Genomic DNA, 14,190 nt, shown 5'->3' on the forward strand with positions numbered 1-14,190 from the left:
ACATGCATGACGACGGTCCATCGCAAAAAAGAATGCTCAATCTACTAGACATGCACAACGACCTCTTAACAAAAATAATGCCTAATATAATGAGAAACCATATATAACCAGGCACTACTTTGGTCACATCTATATGCTGGGCCACCTCTTGCATGGGTTCTGTTGGACACTGCCTGAAGGGTGTGCCCGTGAAGATCGACATGTCTGAGGGCACAGGATTTGTGATCTATATGCAGAACCCTTTACAGGTTGTCTCAGAATTGAGATTGCCAGCACACTTGTACATGAATTAGGAAGGGTCATAAACCCGACCCGAGTGTGCAGAACAAGAGGAGTGTGCGGAAATCATTACTCCATGAACTAATACTTGTAGAATCAAACAATAAAATGATGCCAGAGAACTTCCCAACTCCATAATATATATCCTCATTGATGGCATTCAAAAAACCAAAAGGAAAAGACCATTATAATATTGTCATCTAGAGACCTGCATATCAGGGAGTAGCAACAAAAATAACCCTACTGTAACAGAGAAACGCCACGGAGATAGTAACAGCAGAGTCGAAAAACCAGACCGGCCTATGGCAACAGTCGGGCGCCTACATGACAGAACGCTGTCAAGAGTTATGATGGTCATCCCCTGTCACCTTAGACTAGACTTATCTAATACTGTAGACTCACTTTACACAAGCTGTTAACAAAACAGCAAATGTTAAAAGATTTGAAGACCCCGATGAATGTTTATTTTCCGTCATCCTCGTCACCATCTTCATCCTCATCTTGGTCATCCTCATCATCTTCAGTGTCGTCGTCTTCATTCTTTCCCTGCCAATAATCAAACCTCAAAGATTAAGATATCCGATTTCCTACTATAATCTTCATTTGACTAGTTATAACAGATCATAAAGGGCATTTACCAGACAGTTCAAATGGAAGCACAGTAAACAGCCACACTCAACTGCTGAAATTACTGAAAGGTGACTATATATATGCCCTTACGTAATACAGAACCTAGATGAACGAGGACTCTATGAGATTAAATTACACACAAATGTAGCAATGCACGAGTTGCAAAAGTACAATATCAGCTGTTGGGTTTTTACGGCTCAAAATTAGGATGATGCAAAGAATTAGGTATGTGATACTTATTTGGTTTTGGTGTCCTATTTGGGTTTGGATTTTGACTTCTTAGTTGGTTTCCTTGGTGGAGAGATTTTGTTAATTGCCTATTTAATTAGAATTTGGATTTATTTCCTATTAGGATTCTTATTGTAACCTAAGTCCTATGCACTATAAATAGGACCTTAGGGTTAGTGTATTTTGTGTGGCTCATTCGTGTGACAATTTGGTGAGAGTCAATTTGTGAGTTTGTGAGTTAGAGAGCAGTTTGGGAGAATCTTCTCCATTAGTTTTGGATTCTCTACTTGTTTGGTTTAGGGTTTGTAATTTATGGGATTTGGGTTGTGAGAGTTTAAACACTCTTTTGTAATCTCCATTTGTTTAGTGAAATTTCTCACCGTGCTTTGCTCGTGGATGTAGGCTTTAAGCTGAACCAAGTATATCTCGTGTTAGTTTGAGATTGTTTGTTTTAGCTTTCACCTACGACATTGATATTGGTACTTTGTTAGAATTCGCTTCCGTTTGCATATAAAAGTACAACATCAGCAACATCAGGTCACCAAAGGTAAGCAGTTTACTTTTTCCAAGGATGCCAAAAGCTACTAGTATGGGTTCTGCATGTGAGGTTCAATTTATCAACATTTCTTATGCATTTATGCAGTTCATGGCAAAGACTTAATAACGATTAAGCCAGAAAATAACATCTGAAATATTTTTCTTCGCTTTTGAATGACACAGCAACGCTTAAATATGTAGGCTTTAGAAACTACAAAAATTACTTATGTGAGCCTCAAGATCTTGTATGCCACAAATATTTAAGTTTTAGAAAGTACAGATTCCATTAGTAGTTAATCTAGCATAAAGGTTGTCTGCATTTATAGTATTTTCACTTGACATGTAAACCTACAAGGATCTGTGCATTTACCTCTTCATCAGGTTCCTCATCATCAAATTCCTCATCGTCATCAGCCTCCTACGTCAAAGAGGTCATGAGCTACCATTAAAAATTAGGCAAGCAGTAAAAGCTTCTACACAATACTTAAATTATGCTTGAGAAAAAGGGAAGTGGTAAAGCAGAAGTTACATGGTTGAAGTAAGTCAGAGGATTGGGCCACAAATCCTCCTTAATAACCTCCGCAATCTGCAGTGTAATGTGGAAGTTCAGAAACGTACCATACGAGTAAGAAAATGTTGAGATTGGCACATAGCTCCCGATACCACATTGAAATATAACTACAAACTAACCTCGTCATGAATCTCATCCTCCAAAATATCTTTTTGTTGACTATCACTAAACCAGCTAAAGAAGCTGCATAGAAAACAAGAATTGGAATTTCAGTCAATATGAGGTAATTCGAAAGACTAATAAAAGTATTTTCCAGAGGTCCATCCTAACAGGTTCCATTAACGAACCTTTCCTCAACCTGAGGTCGCTTGTTCCCTTTCTTATCATGATTAACTCCATTAGGAATGCCCTTCACAAATCAGGTATGCAGTAAGTCGTAATACCCTAACATTAACATAATTGACCAGAAATATAAACTGAATGCAAGACAAATCTTATACCATTCCCTCTTTCCATTTAATGGATGTAGCAGTAACTTTTGTTGCTTCATCAAGGAAAGTAAAGGTCTTCGTAAGCTTTGTGTCTTCAAAATAAGGATTGGGGCTGAAGACCTGTACAATTAAATAATAAATTTGGTTACAATCTCAGTACATTCATTAACTAAAATAAAACATAAAATATGCCCTTGATACATTTCAAAGATACTATGGAATAGGAAAAGAGAGAACTCACAAATGTGATGGCGTAACCAGATTTCACGTCCTTGAAGTCCTCAACTTCCAGAGAAGTCAGATGCTTGAAAATCTATGAAAAGAAAAAGAATGATGAATCCATACTAAGCAAACAAGAATCAAATATGAAAGATTACATAGAAATAATACTTTCATTGATTATGGAAGAGCAGGAAGGGGATGCGAGTAATTGAATTGCATAATCAATGACCACCGACAAATATTTATAATTGAGGGATTAAGTAAAGGTATAAACAGAAAGATGCACTAAATAATTTCAGAGTCACAATAAATGCAAACCTTTTGATCCTCTTCAGTCAAAAGTTCACTAAGCGCAGGATGGCTCAGGAACTGCAGAGTACAGAGAAAGTAAATTATTCAAGCGCCACTTAAACATAATAAATTCTTCACATATGCATATAAATAAGGGTAGATAACTTACAGCGGTCAACCAAAAGTCAGGGATGGACTTGATGATATCATTTCGCTTATCGTAGACCGGCCTGCGTACCTCATTATACTTCTGCTCCACTTCCAGGACTTTATCGCTGGCTTCTTCATTGATCTAAAAAGCATTCAAAAGAAAACATTAAAATCAAATGAACAATGTTGATCCACAGCGATAATTCATAAGTCAAAATTGATACAAGTGAACTGTAGCAGCTTAAAGCCTAAACCAAGTATGTCTCAGAACCTAAAAATGACCCTGTCCGGTTATAAAAATTCAAATCAATGGACATTTTTATAAGAAACATAATTCATTTAAAAGATAACAAAGCAATGCACATTCATAATTACGAAATGCCTCACCTTACGAACAAAGCCACAAAGTGAAAAATGTAGCATTGGTTCACATACTATAACTCTGTTCAGTTTAGCATTTGGGAAATGAATAAGAAAAGTAACAATAATTAAATTTACCAGCTATCAGTTGTATGGTTAAATTAATAAACATGAAAATTGGTACAGAACACGAAAGAAAATAACTCTATATTTTCTTTATCGAGCTGACAGTGTATGCACTTACATCACTTGTCAGGTGCAACCCTGCCCAATTATGTAATGGAATAATTGAATTTATTGCTGAGCTGGTTATTCAAGGCCAAAGATTGGCTACCGGATTTTGTCTTCAAGTAGAAGAAGATCAGTTACTCCCCAATCTCCATTGATCTTTGGCGTTCTTTCTACAAGATCAACTTTTTCTTCGGGGTTCAAGACAAGAGAAAAACCGCCAACCGTTATCCAATGCTGAGTTTACCCTCGCAATTTCTTTTCAAAATAGGAAAGAATTGATGAGGGGCTCTTACGATCAGAAGCTACAAAAATCGTATATTCTTCTCTACATTTTCATGCAATTCAAGCTTCACAAAATGTCAAACCTTAAAGTTCTTTTCCTTCCCCATTTATTCTCCAGTCGAATGTAAACCCAACCTATGGTAATGATAAACAAACAAGGAGAAAATCTAACACCGGATGCCAACAATTCAAACTTCACAAAAACGAAACACATTCCACAGTTAACAATTGCAATAATTGTTCAAAGCATCCACTGTGCTACAACATAACATCCACTGTGCTACAACATATACGAGAACGCAAAGCACGGAGCTTCCGCTTATGGCCGTCTATATAACCAAGCCGCTTTAAATTCTTAAAACAAACAAACAAATCCAGTTTTCTATCAACCAAGCACATCACCATCAGATCCTTTTCTGGGTTAATTTCCCTATACCCAGAAAATCAAATCCCTTTTCGACTCATGCATGCTGCGAAACCAATTGAAATTCAAAAACAAGAACACAAAAACCCTGAATCGGCAGAAATTTCCCACAAGAACATCGCCAAAACCGAAACCGTTTCTTCCGTTTGGTTCAATTATGAAAGTAGAACAAGAATATGTAGAGATAGGCATGAAGGTACAACCTTTTCGAGCTCGTCTTGGACCTCCTGCAACTTCTCGATGGAGAGGACGAGCTTCTCGTCGATGTGGTCGGCGTTCTCGTCCTCGGGTTTCTCTGAGAGCTTCAGCTTCTTGCCCTTGTCAGCCACCATCTTTCTTCGAGCTTCTGAATTCTGGTGCTCTCTCTCTCTCTAAAACCCTACCGCTCTCTTTCTCTCTCTCCTCTCTCTTCTCTCTGTCTCGCTCCTCAAGTGACAAATGCGACTGTGTGTGAGAGAGTACAAAAGGGGTAGGGTTTTGGGGGGTTGGGTTATAATCCGCTGCGGGAACCGACGGGAATAGTACAGATACCCACCCACTCATCTATTGACATGTAGTAATAAAGATGGTCGACGTCGACGGGGCCCAAAAACTCATATTGGGCTGGACCAAATGCTTTAGAACAATAGCAGGCCCGTTCTATTTTCTTTTGTTTGGGTCGCGCACATTTTAAATATTATTAATTAATAATTATCGATGGAATATATTATTGACGCTTCAAAAAGTCGTTTTGTACTTTTATAAGTATGTTTTTAATAAGGAAAATTAATAAAAATGATTTAAAAACTTTGAGTTTTAACGATAAGGACAAAATAAAGGGTAAAATGAATAGTACCAAGACTTTTTAGTGTAAAAATGTGGTTTTTCGTTAAAATAAACAGTACCGGGAGCTTTTTGTTAAATTTCCCTTTTTAATATGACGTGTTAGTAACGTTTGACATGAAGAAATTAGTAACATCGTCATCCAGTGTTAAAATCCTGCTTACTTACACTTAAACAAAATGAAATGTGTTCTTTTTTTTTGGTCAATTGAATGAAATGTGTTCTTAAATACATAAAGAAATTGAATTGGCTTCCAAAAAAAAAAAAAAAAGAAATTGAATTGATACTTACAGACATTCATGTGAACTAGTTATTTATTTCATCAATAAAAAGGGGGATTTCAAATCCGACAAAAAAAAATAGAATATATAACGTCCATGGTCGTACAACCCTTTTCATAAATAGTGACATTACATGTACCGCATTTAGTCTTCTGACTTATCACCTCAATAAAAAATCGCGATACTAATCGTTTTATTCTTTTACAAATTACAACAAAACATTGGTCAGAAAAGACCCAAGTAGCAGGATTATTCTTCAGTCAGAAGATTTAATAGCTTTATTTCTGAAAAACTTGAGGAAAGCCACCACTTTCTCATGAGGATTGCTCACCTCTTTCACCTCAGGTATCTCAGTCATGGCTCTTATGCATGAATATATGAGTGGAGTTGTTTGAAGGTCTATGACCTTAAATCCAAGGACTTCTTCCCGAGCCTCATATGCCCCTAAGTGTGCAAGAATGACCACTTCTAGGAGTCCAACATTCTTAGGGTCAAACGACTTGGGAAATCCATTAGGGTAGAAACCCTTCAGTCCCTCTTCAAGCAGATTTAGTTTCTCACTCACTTCTTTGATGGCTTTCTCTTGTGCTTGCCCACTGGTTTTCAACACTGAGACCATGCTCTCAAAACCTGCACCAAAGATTAATAATTTAGTTAGCTACGTTTAAGGAGCCTTTTTTTCTTGCAGGTAAATCACGGTCGACATGTTTCCGCAAACATTTATTTGATAATTTACGTATAAAAGAATGACTTTTTACATATAAGGAGCTAAACAGTATTTATTCTATGTTATAAGGAGCCAACAACTCCGCCTATGTAATTTTACATTGCCGGTCCCAAGCCCGGATAAAGGAGGAGGGGGAGGGCGTCAGGTAGTCGACAGCCGGCACTCCATGATCACGTCGAATCCTTATGAAAATGAATCCAGAACAAAATCGCGCTAAAGCTAGGGCGTCACCCGTAAGTGGCGCGCTGTGTGGCCCGAGCACAGTGATAAGTGAGCAAGGGTCGCTGTATCTCCATCGGCACCCGGATGCAGTGTTAAATGAGCAAGGGGGCCGTAGAAACTTCTTTTCGAACGACTCCACTCAAAGTTGTTTGGGAGCATATGCTCCTATCAACTTTACACGGGACACACAAAAGAAGTACTTTGATCCTATTAGACGGGGGAGGGTGAAGAAGCTAGGACAGAAGGGTAGAGTTCAAGAGAGCAAAATGCGTTTAGGAACGTGGAATATAGGAACCTTAACGGGAAAATCTATGGAAGTAGTGGAAGTTATGGTGAGGAGAAGGATAAATATTATGTGCCTACAAGAAACTAAGTGGGTTGGTAGTAAGGCAAAGGATCTAGAAAACTCAGGGTTTAAACTTTGGTATTCGGGCACAAATAGAACGAGAAACGGTGTTGGCATCATCGTGGACAAGACCTTGACACAAGATGTTGTAGATGTCAAGAGGGTAGGAGATAGAATCATGGCAATCAAGATTGTAATAGGACAAGAACTTATCAATGTGATTAGTGCGTACGCACCTCAAGTAGGGTTGGATACGAGTTCGAAGGAGAAATTTTGGGAAGACCTTGGAGACTTGGTGCAAGGAATTGCTCAGACGGAGAAGTTATTTATAGGAGGAGATCTAAATGGACACGTGGGCAGGGAGACAGGCAACTATGGAGGTTTTCATGGTGGCCATGGTTTTGGGGAGAGAAACGAGGATGGGGAAGCTATCTTGGATTTTGCAATGGCATATGATCTCTTCTTAGCCAACACCTTCTTTAAGAAGAGAGAAGAACATGTGATCACCTACAAGAGTGGGTCGTCAAAAACACAAATAGATTTTCTTCTAATGAGGAAAGGGGATCGTATAACTTGTAAGGATTGCAAAGTTATACCAGGAGAGAGCGTGGCTAATCAACATCGCTTGTTGGTGATGGATGTACATATCAAAAGAGGGAGACAAAAGAACAAGACTTGGAAGTGCCCAAGGACTAGATGGTGGAATCTAAAAGAAGAAAAACAAGCCATTTTCAAAGAGAAGGTAATCACCCAATGTGTGTGGGATAGAGAGGAGGAAGCTAGCCAAATGTGGGATTCCATGGCTAGTTGTATCCGAAAAGTAGCAAAAGAGGTATTAGGAGAGTCCAAGGGCTTTGCCCCACACCAAAAGGAATCTTGGTGGTGGAATGAGGAGGTACAAACAAAGGTGAAGGCTAAGAAGGAATGTTGTAAAGCCTTATACAAGGAGAGGACCGATGAAAATGGTGAAAGGTATAGAAAAGCGAAGCAAGAGGCGAAGAAAGCGGTCAGAGAAGCTAAGTTAGCGGCTTACGACGATATGTATAAACGACTAGATACCAAAGAAGGAGAGTTGGATATCTATAAACTAGCTAGAGCAAGGGAAAAGAAGACAAGGGACCTAAACCAAGTGAGGTGCATCAAGGATGAGGATGGAAAGGTTCTTGCTACAGAGAACGCGGTTAAAGACAGATGAAGAGGTTATTTTCATAATCTTTTCAATGAATGACATGAAAGGAGTGCTTCTTTAGGGGAGTTGAGTAACTCAGAAGAGTGTAGAAACTACTCTTTTTATCGTCGAATCCGGAAGGAAGAAGTGGTTGTAGCTTTGAAGAAGATGAAGCATAGAAAAGCAATAGGCCCAGACGATATACCAATCGAAGTGTGGAAAGTTTTGGGAGAGACAGGTATAACATGGCTCACTGACCTTTTCAATAGGATTTTGAAAACGAAGAAGATGCCAAATGAGTGGCGAACGAGCACTTTGGTGCCTATCTACAAGAATAAGGGCGACGTACAAAATTGCATGAACTATAGGGGTATTAAGTTAATGAGTCATACAATGAAGCTCTGGGAGAGAGTCATTGAGCATAGATTGAGGCAAGAGACACGGGTTTCGGACAACCAATTCGGGTTCATGCCAGGGCGCTCAACCATGGAGGCAATCTATCTCTTACGAAGATTGATGGAAAGATATAGAGATGGGAAAAAGGATTTACACATGGTCTTTATAGATTTGGAAAAAGCGTATGATAGGGTCCCAAGAGACATTCTTTGGAGGATCTTAGAGAAGAAAGGAGTACGAGTAGCATATATCCAAGCTATAAAGGATATGTATGAAGGAGCAAAGACTGCCGTAAGAACTCATGAAGGACAAACCGAAAGCTTTCCCATAACTGTAGGATTACATCAAGGCTCATCCTTAAGTCCTTACCTTTTTGCGTTGGTAATGGATGAGTTAACAGGACATATTCAAGATGATATTCCTTGGTGTATGCTTTTCGCAGACGATATAGTGTTGATAGATGAAACTCAGGAAGGGGTAAATGCAAAGCTTAACCTTTGGAGAGAAGTGTTGGAATCTAAAGGTCTTCGCCTAAGCCGATCAAAGACAGAATATATGGAGTGCAAGTTCAGTGCAGATGGAGGCCAAAACGAGTTAGGGGTGAGGATCGGAGATCAAGAAATACCAAAGAGCGACCGTTTTCGTTACCTAGGATCTATCTTGCAAAAGAACGGAGAATTAGATGGAGATCTCAACCATAGAATACAAGCTGGATGGATGAAGTGGAAGAGTGCATCTGGCGTGTTGTGTGACCGCCGTATGCCACTGAAGCTCAAGGGAAAATTTTATAGGACGGCAATAAGGCCGGCGATGCTGTATGGCACAGAATGTTGGGCGGTGAAGCATCAACACGTACACAAAATGGGTGTAGCGGAGATGAGGATGCTTCGTTGGATGTGTGGGCACACGAGAAAGGATAAGATTAGGAATGAGGATATCCGGGGTAAAGTAGGAATAGCCGAAATTGAAGGAAAGATGAGAGAAAATCGGTTACGGTGGTTTGGACATGTGCAAAGAAGGCCTACTGACGCTCCGATTAGAAGATGCGACTATGGGACAGAGGTTCAGGGCCGAAGGGGTAGAGGAAGACCTAGGAAAACTTTGGAAGAGACTCTAAGAAAAGACTTAGAGTACTTGGATCTAACGAAGGACATGACACAGGACCGAGCACAATGGCGTTCTAAGATTCATATAGCCGATCCCACTCAGTGACTTAGATTTTCCAAGTCTCCAACCGAGAAGTTTTCCTCACTCGAAAAATTAAGGGAACACTACCCCAACCTACATGCTCCACTCAGAAAGCTTCAACATACAAGCTTCAACAAAAGAAAATTCAAAGAACTTAGCGAAGAAGGCTTTGGTGTATTTAACACAATACGTTGAAATGAAGGAAAACTTATTTATTGATATCCCCGATAAGCTACAAATATGTACATATACATGAGTCAAAATAAACAAACAAGATGGAGCCTTCACAAAGGTTGCTTAGGAGAAGTCTCAGCAGTCGGTAGAGCCCCAGAAAGAGAAGGCATCGGAGGGGGATCATTCGGAGCCTCAGTACTGGACAGAACCCTAGACGGAGGAGGCATCAGAGGTTGATCATTTGGAGCTTCATTACGCGGTACAGCCCCAGAAGACGAAGGCAATAAATGCCTTTGGAACAAACCCACAAATCTCTGATGATCAAGTAAAACCTGACCATCAGTTTCCTTCATCTGGTCAAGCTTCCTCTTCATGTTTGTAGCATAGTCATGTGCGAGCCGGTGCAACTGTTTATTCTCATGCTTGAGCCCTCTAATCTCCTGTTTGAGACTCATCACTTCGGCCGCCAATGATTCAACTTGGCGGGTTCGAGCAAATAGGCGTTGGGCCATATTAGACACAGAACCTACACACTGAACACTGAGAGCCAGTGAATCCTTAACAGCTAACTCATCAGACCGTTTGGAAAGTAGTCTGTTATCTTTGGGAGTGAGAAGGTTCCTGGCCACCACCGCAGCGGTCATATCATTCTTCATCACGGAATCCCCAACGGTAAGAGGACCAGTAGGGGAGACGAAGGATGGGCGCCATATGTTGTCTGGAGAAGGCGGGGCTGCCTCTTCAACAAGGTTCAAGTCAAAACGACGGTCGGAGGGGCCAGACATTTTCAAAGGTATTGAAGAGAGAAGAGGTCGGACAAATCAAGATCTTAGAAGTGCAAGAATGGAGCTTCTATTGGTGGAGATTCAAGTGTGCTTTGGAACTTAATGCCAGCCCCTATAAAAAGCTGCACTCGACGGAGCTTTAGACATCGAAGAGGCGCCTGCTTAGAAATCGAAGAGGCGTTTGCTTTCTCAAAAGCTGGGCTGCTTAGAGACCACGAGGGTTGATCTCATAAATCGAAGAGGTGTTTGCTTTCTCAAAAGTTGGGCTGCTCAAAGACCACGAAAGCCGATCTCAGAAATCGAAGAGGCGCTCGCTTCCTCAAAAGCTGGGCTCCTCAGAGACCACGAGGGCCGATCTTAGAAATCGAAGAGGCACCTACTTTTCCAGCCTTGTCAGCACCTGTCACACGCACACTCAGCTTTGCGGAAATTATGGGTATTCTGTCGAAGACTTCTGGGGAAGTAGAAAACACATGAATCTTACTGTCCAATCACCCACTTCCCACACGCAGCAATAGCTCATGGGTACCACAGATAACTTTGCCAAAGTTCTCTGCCAAAGTTGAGCACGTGAAGCTTGCAGCTCCCACTACATCGCTCTGACCAAGAAGGGTAAAAGAATAGCAAAGAAACAGCACTAACAAAGTTTAGACCCATAAATTTTGAAGGTCTAGCTACCATATTATTACCCACAAGGGTAAAGGAACAGTACCACTGTTGGATAATTGGAAAGTCCCTGTGTGTCGACCTCCGTGCTTCGTGGCAAGGTAGACTAGCAAACATGCCCAACCTTTACTCACATTCGAGAAAACACTCCCAATAAGATTGCTTGCTCCAAAATCGAAGAGGCACCGTCCTCCGAATCTCGAGAGCCAGACTCCCAACATGACTACTTTCTCAAAAATCGAAGAGAAGGTAAAGGAACAGTACCATTGCTGGATAATTGGAAAGTCCATGTGTGTCAACCTCTGTGCTTCGTGGCAAGGTAGACTAGCAAACATGCCCAACCTTTACTCACATTCGAGAAAACACTCCCAACAAGATTGCTTGCTCCAAAATCGAAGAGGCACCGCCCTCCGAATCTCGAGAGCCAGACTCCCAACATGATTACTTTCTCAAAAATCGAAGAGACACTGCTCCCCGAATCTCGAGAGCCAGACCCCCAGCATGATTGCTTTCTCAAAAATCGAAGAGGCATCGTTCTCCGAATCAATCGAAGAGGCGCTCGCTTTCTCAAAAGCTGGGCTGCTCAGAGACCACGAGGGCCGATCTCAGAAATCGAAGAGGCACCTTCTTTTCTAGCCTTGTCAGCACCTGTCACACGCACACTCAGCTTTGCGGAAATTATGGGCATTCTGTCGAAGACTTCTGGTGAAGTAGAAAGCACATGAATCTTACTGTTCAATCACCTACTTCCCACACGCAACAATAGCTCATGGGTACCATAGATAACTTTGTCAAAGTCTCTGCCAAAGTTGAGCACGTGAAGCTTGCAGCTCCCACTACATCGCTCTGACCAAGAAAGGTAAAAGAATAGCAAAGAAACAGCACTAACAAAGTTTAGACACATAAATTTTGAAGGTCTAGCTACCATATTATTACCCACAAGGGTAAAGGAACAGTACCACTGCTGGATAATTGGAAAGTCCCTGTGTGTCAACCTCCGTGCTTCGTGGCAAGGTAGACTAGCAAACATGCCCAACCTTTACTCACATCCGAGAAAACACTCCCAACAAGATTGCTTACTCCAAAATCGAAGAGGCACCGCCTTCCGAATCTCGAGAGCCAGACTCCCAACATGATTACTTTCTCAAAAATCGAAGAGACACTGCTCCCCGAATCTCGAGAGCCAGACCCCCACCATGATTGCTTTCTCAAAAATCGAAGAAGCATCGTTCTCCGAATCTCGAGAGCCAGATACCACATACCACTTTTTCAAAGTGCTCTGACAGAGTTAAAACATGTGAAGCTGGCAGCTCCCACTACCGTGCTATGACCAAGCAGGGTAAAGGAATAGCATTACTACTTGTTGTTAGGGAGACTCCTATATATGTCGACCTCCATCCCCAACGGACAGGCAGACCTGCAAAAATGCTCAACCCTTCCTCATATCTGAGAGGGCACTCCCAACGAAGCCTTTCGAAATATTCAGCTTTCTTTCCCCCCGATAATACCTCTGCAAACAAGCTATACTAGAGCAAGAATATCTCATATCATCAGGGTTAAAAGCAAGAGTATCCCATATCATGCTTTTTCCCTGTCTTTTCCTTTGGCCTTGTTTTTACCTGCAAGATAAGGAGAAAGAGAGCAATCAGTCAGCACTTGAAATCAAGCTCCCAGCCAGGAACTGACAGCCTGGAACCCCTTACCTGATTACTTACCTGGCATTGCTCTCGAGTACTCATCTTCAACATCTTATGTTGCCAGGGAAGATACCGCATCTGCTTGAGGAACAGATAGGGCAAGTGCGAAGGATACAAGGAAGCATGTGGAGACAAGCGTAACAGCACACGTGCCGATCCATCCATTACTCTGTCAAAAGCAAAAGTATCCCATATCAGCAGGGTCGAACGTACTCTAGATTTGATGGACTTGTTTTGACCCTCAAATTCTTCAGTCGGCCTTATACTCTGGAGGAAACCAGAAAACCCTCCAGCTCAGTTCAAGAATAAGCCTGTGGAAAGTTACTTCTTCAAAAGCAAAAGTATCCCATATCATCTCTTCTCATTTTTCTTCTCTTTATCCTTCATGCTGCTGCAAGATGGGGAGAAGGTGAACAATCAGCCGGAGCTCTGATTGCTTACCTTGTCTGTCACCTCTTTCAGCAAATCCCCTAGCTCGGCGACTTGGGGGACTCCTACTACATGGTTTGTATCGCGCTTGACCAAGCCTGAAACTACAAGTAAGCTTCAAGTGAAATTGATACATTACCTTGTGCATCTCCACCAGTTAAAGATATCACCCCTGGATGGAGGAAGAGTACTTCCAGAGAAGCTGCCACATCTACCTATGAGACAGATAAGGCAAGTCAAGATGATACCACACTCCGATACTTAGAAGTTTCGTGATTACGAGATCATTCTCCCACAATATTTCCTAATGTCATTTGTACTCTAATGTCATTTGTACTAAATCATTCACTTGTACTCACTAAAGGAGAGCTTGAACCTATGTACTTGTGTAAACCCTTCACAATTAATGAGAACTCTTCTATTCCGTGGACGTAGCCAATCTGGGTGAACCACGTACATTTTGTGTTTGCTTTCCTATCTCTATCCATTTATATACTTATCCACACTAATGACTGGAGCAATTTAGCGAAGATCACAAAAAGCGACCGTTTTCGCTACCTAGGATCTATCTTACAAGAGAACGGAGAATTAGATGGAGATCTCAACCATAGAATACGAGCTGGATGGATGAAGTGTAAGAGTGCATCCAGCAT

At 41.2% G+C, this 14,190-nt stretch overlaps 1 protein-coding gene across 1 annotated transcript; it reads right to left on the reverse strand.

The window, feature by feature from the left end:
- Positions 1–402: 402 nt before the first annotated feature.
- On the reverse strand, positions 403–5,119 carry LOC103437814 (NAP1-related protein 2-like). Its single transcript, XM_008376315.4, has 10 exons — positions 4,840–5,119; positions 3,359–3,481; positions 3,217–3,267; positions 2,918–2,989; positions 2,686–2,796; positions 2,533–2,594; positions 2,365–2,428; positions 2,204–2,260; positions 2,045–2,092; positions 403–825 (listed from the first exon to the last, which is right to left on the reverse strand). The coding sequence occupies exons 1-10, from the start codon at positions 4,966–4,968 to the stop codon at positions 742–744; spliced, it is 801 nt and encodes a 266-aa protein (XP_008374537.3). The 5' UTR covers positions 4,969–5,119; the 3' UTR covers positions 403–741.
- Between the last annotated feature and the right edge of the window lie 9,071 nt (positions 5,120–14,190).

This window comes from Malus domestica, chromosome 06 (genome assembly GCF_042453785.1).
Source record: "Malus domestica chromosome 06, GDT2T_hap1".
NCBI lineage: Eukaryota > Viridiplantae > Streptophyta > Magnoliopsida > Rosales > Rosaceae > Malus > Malus domestica.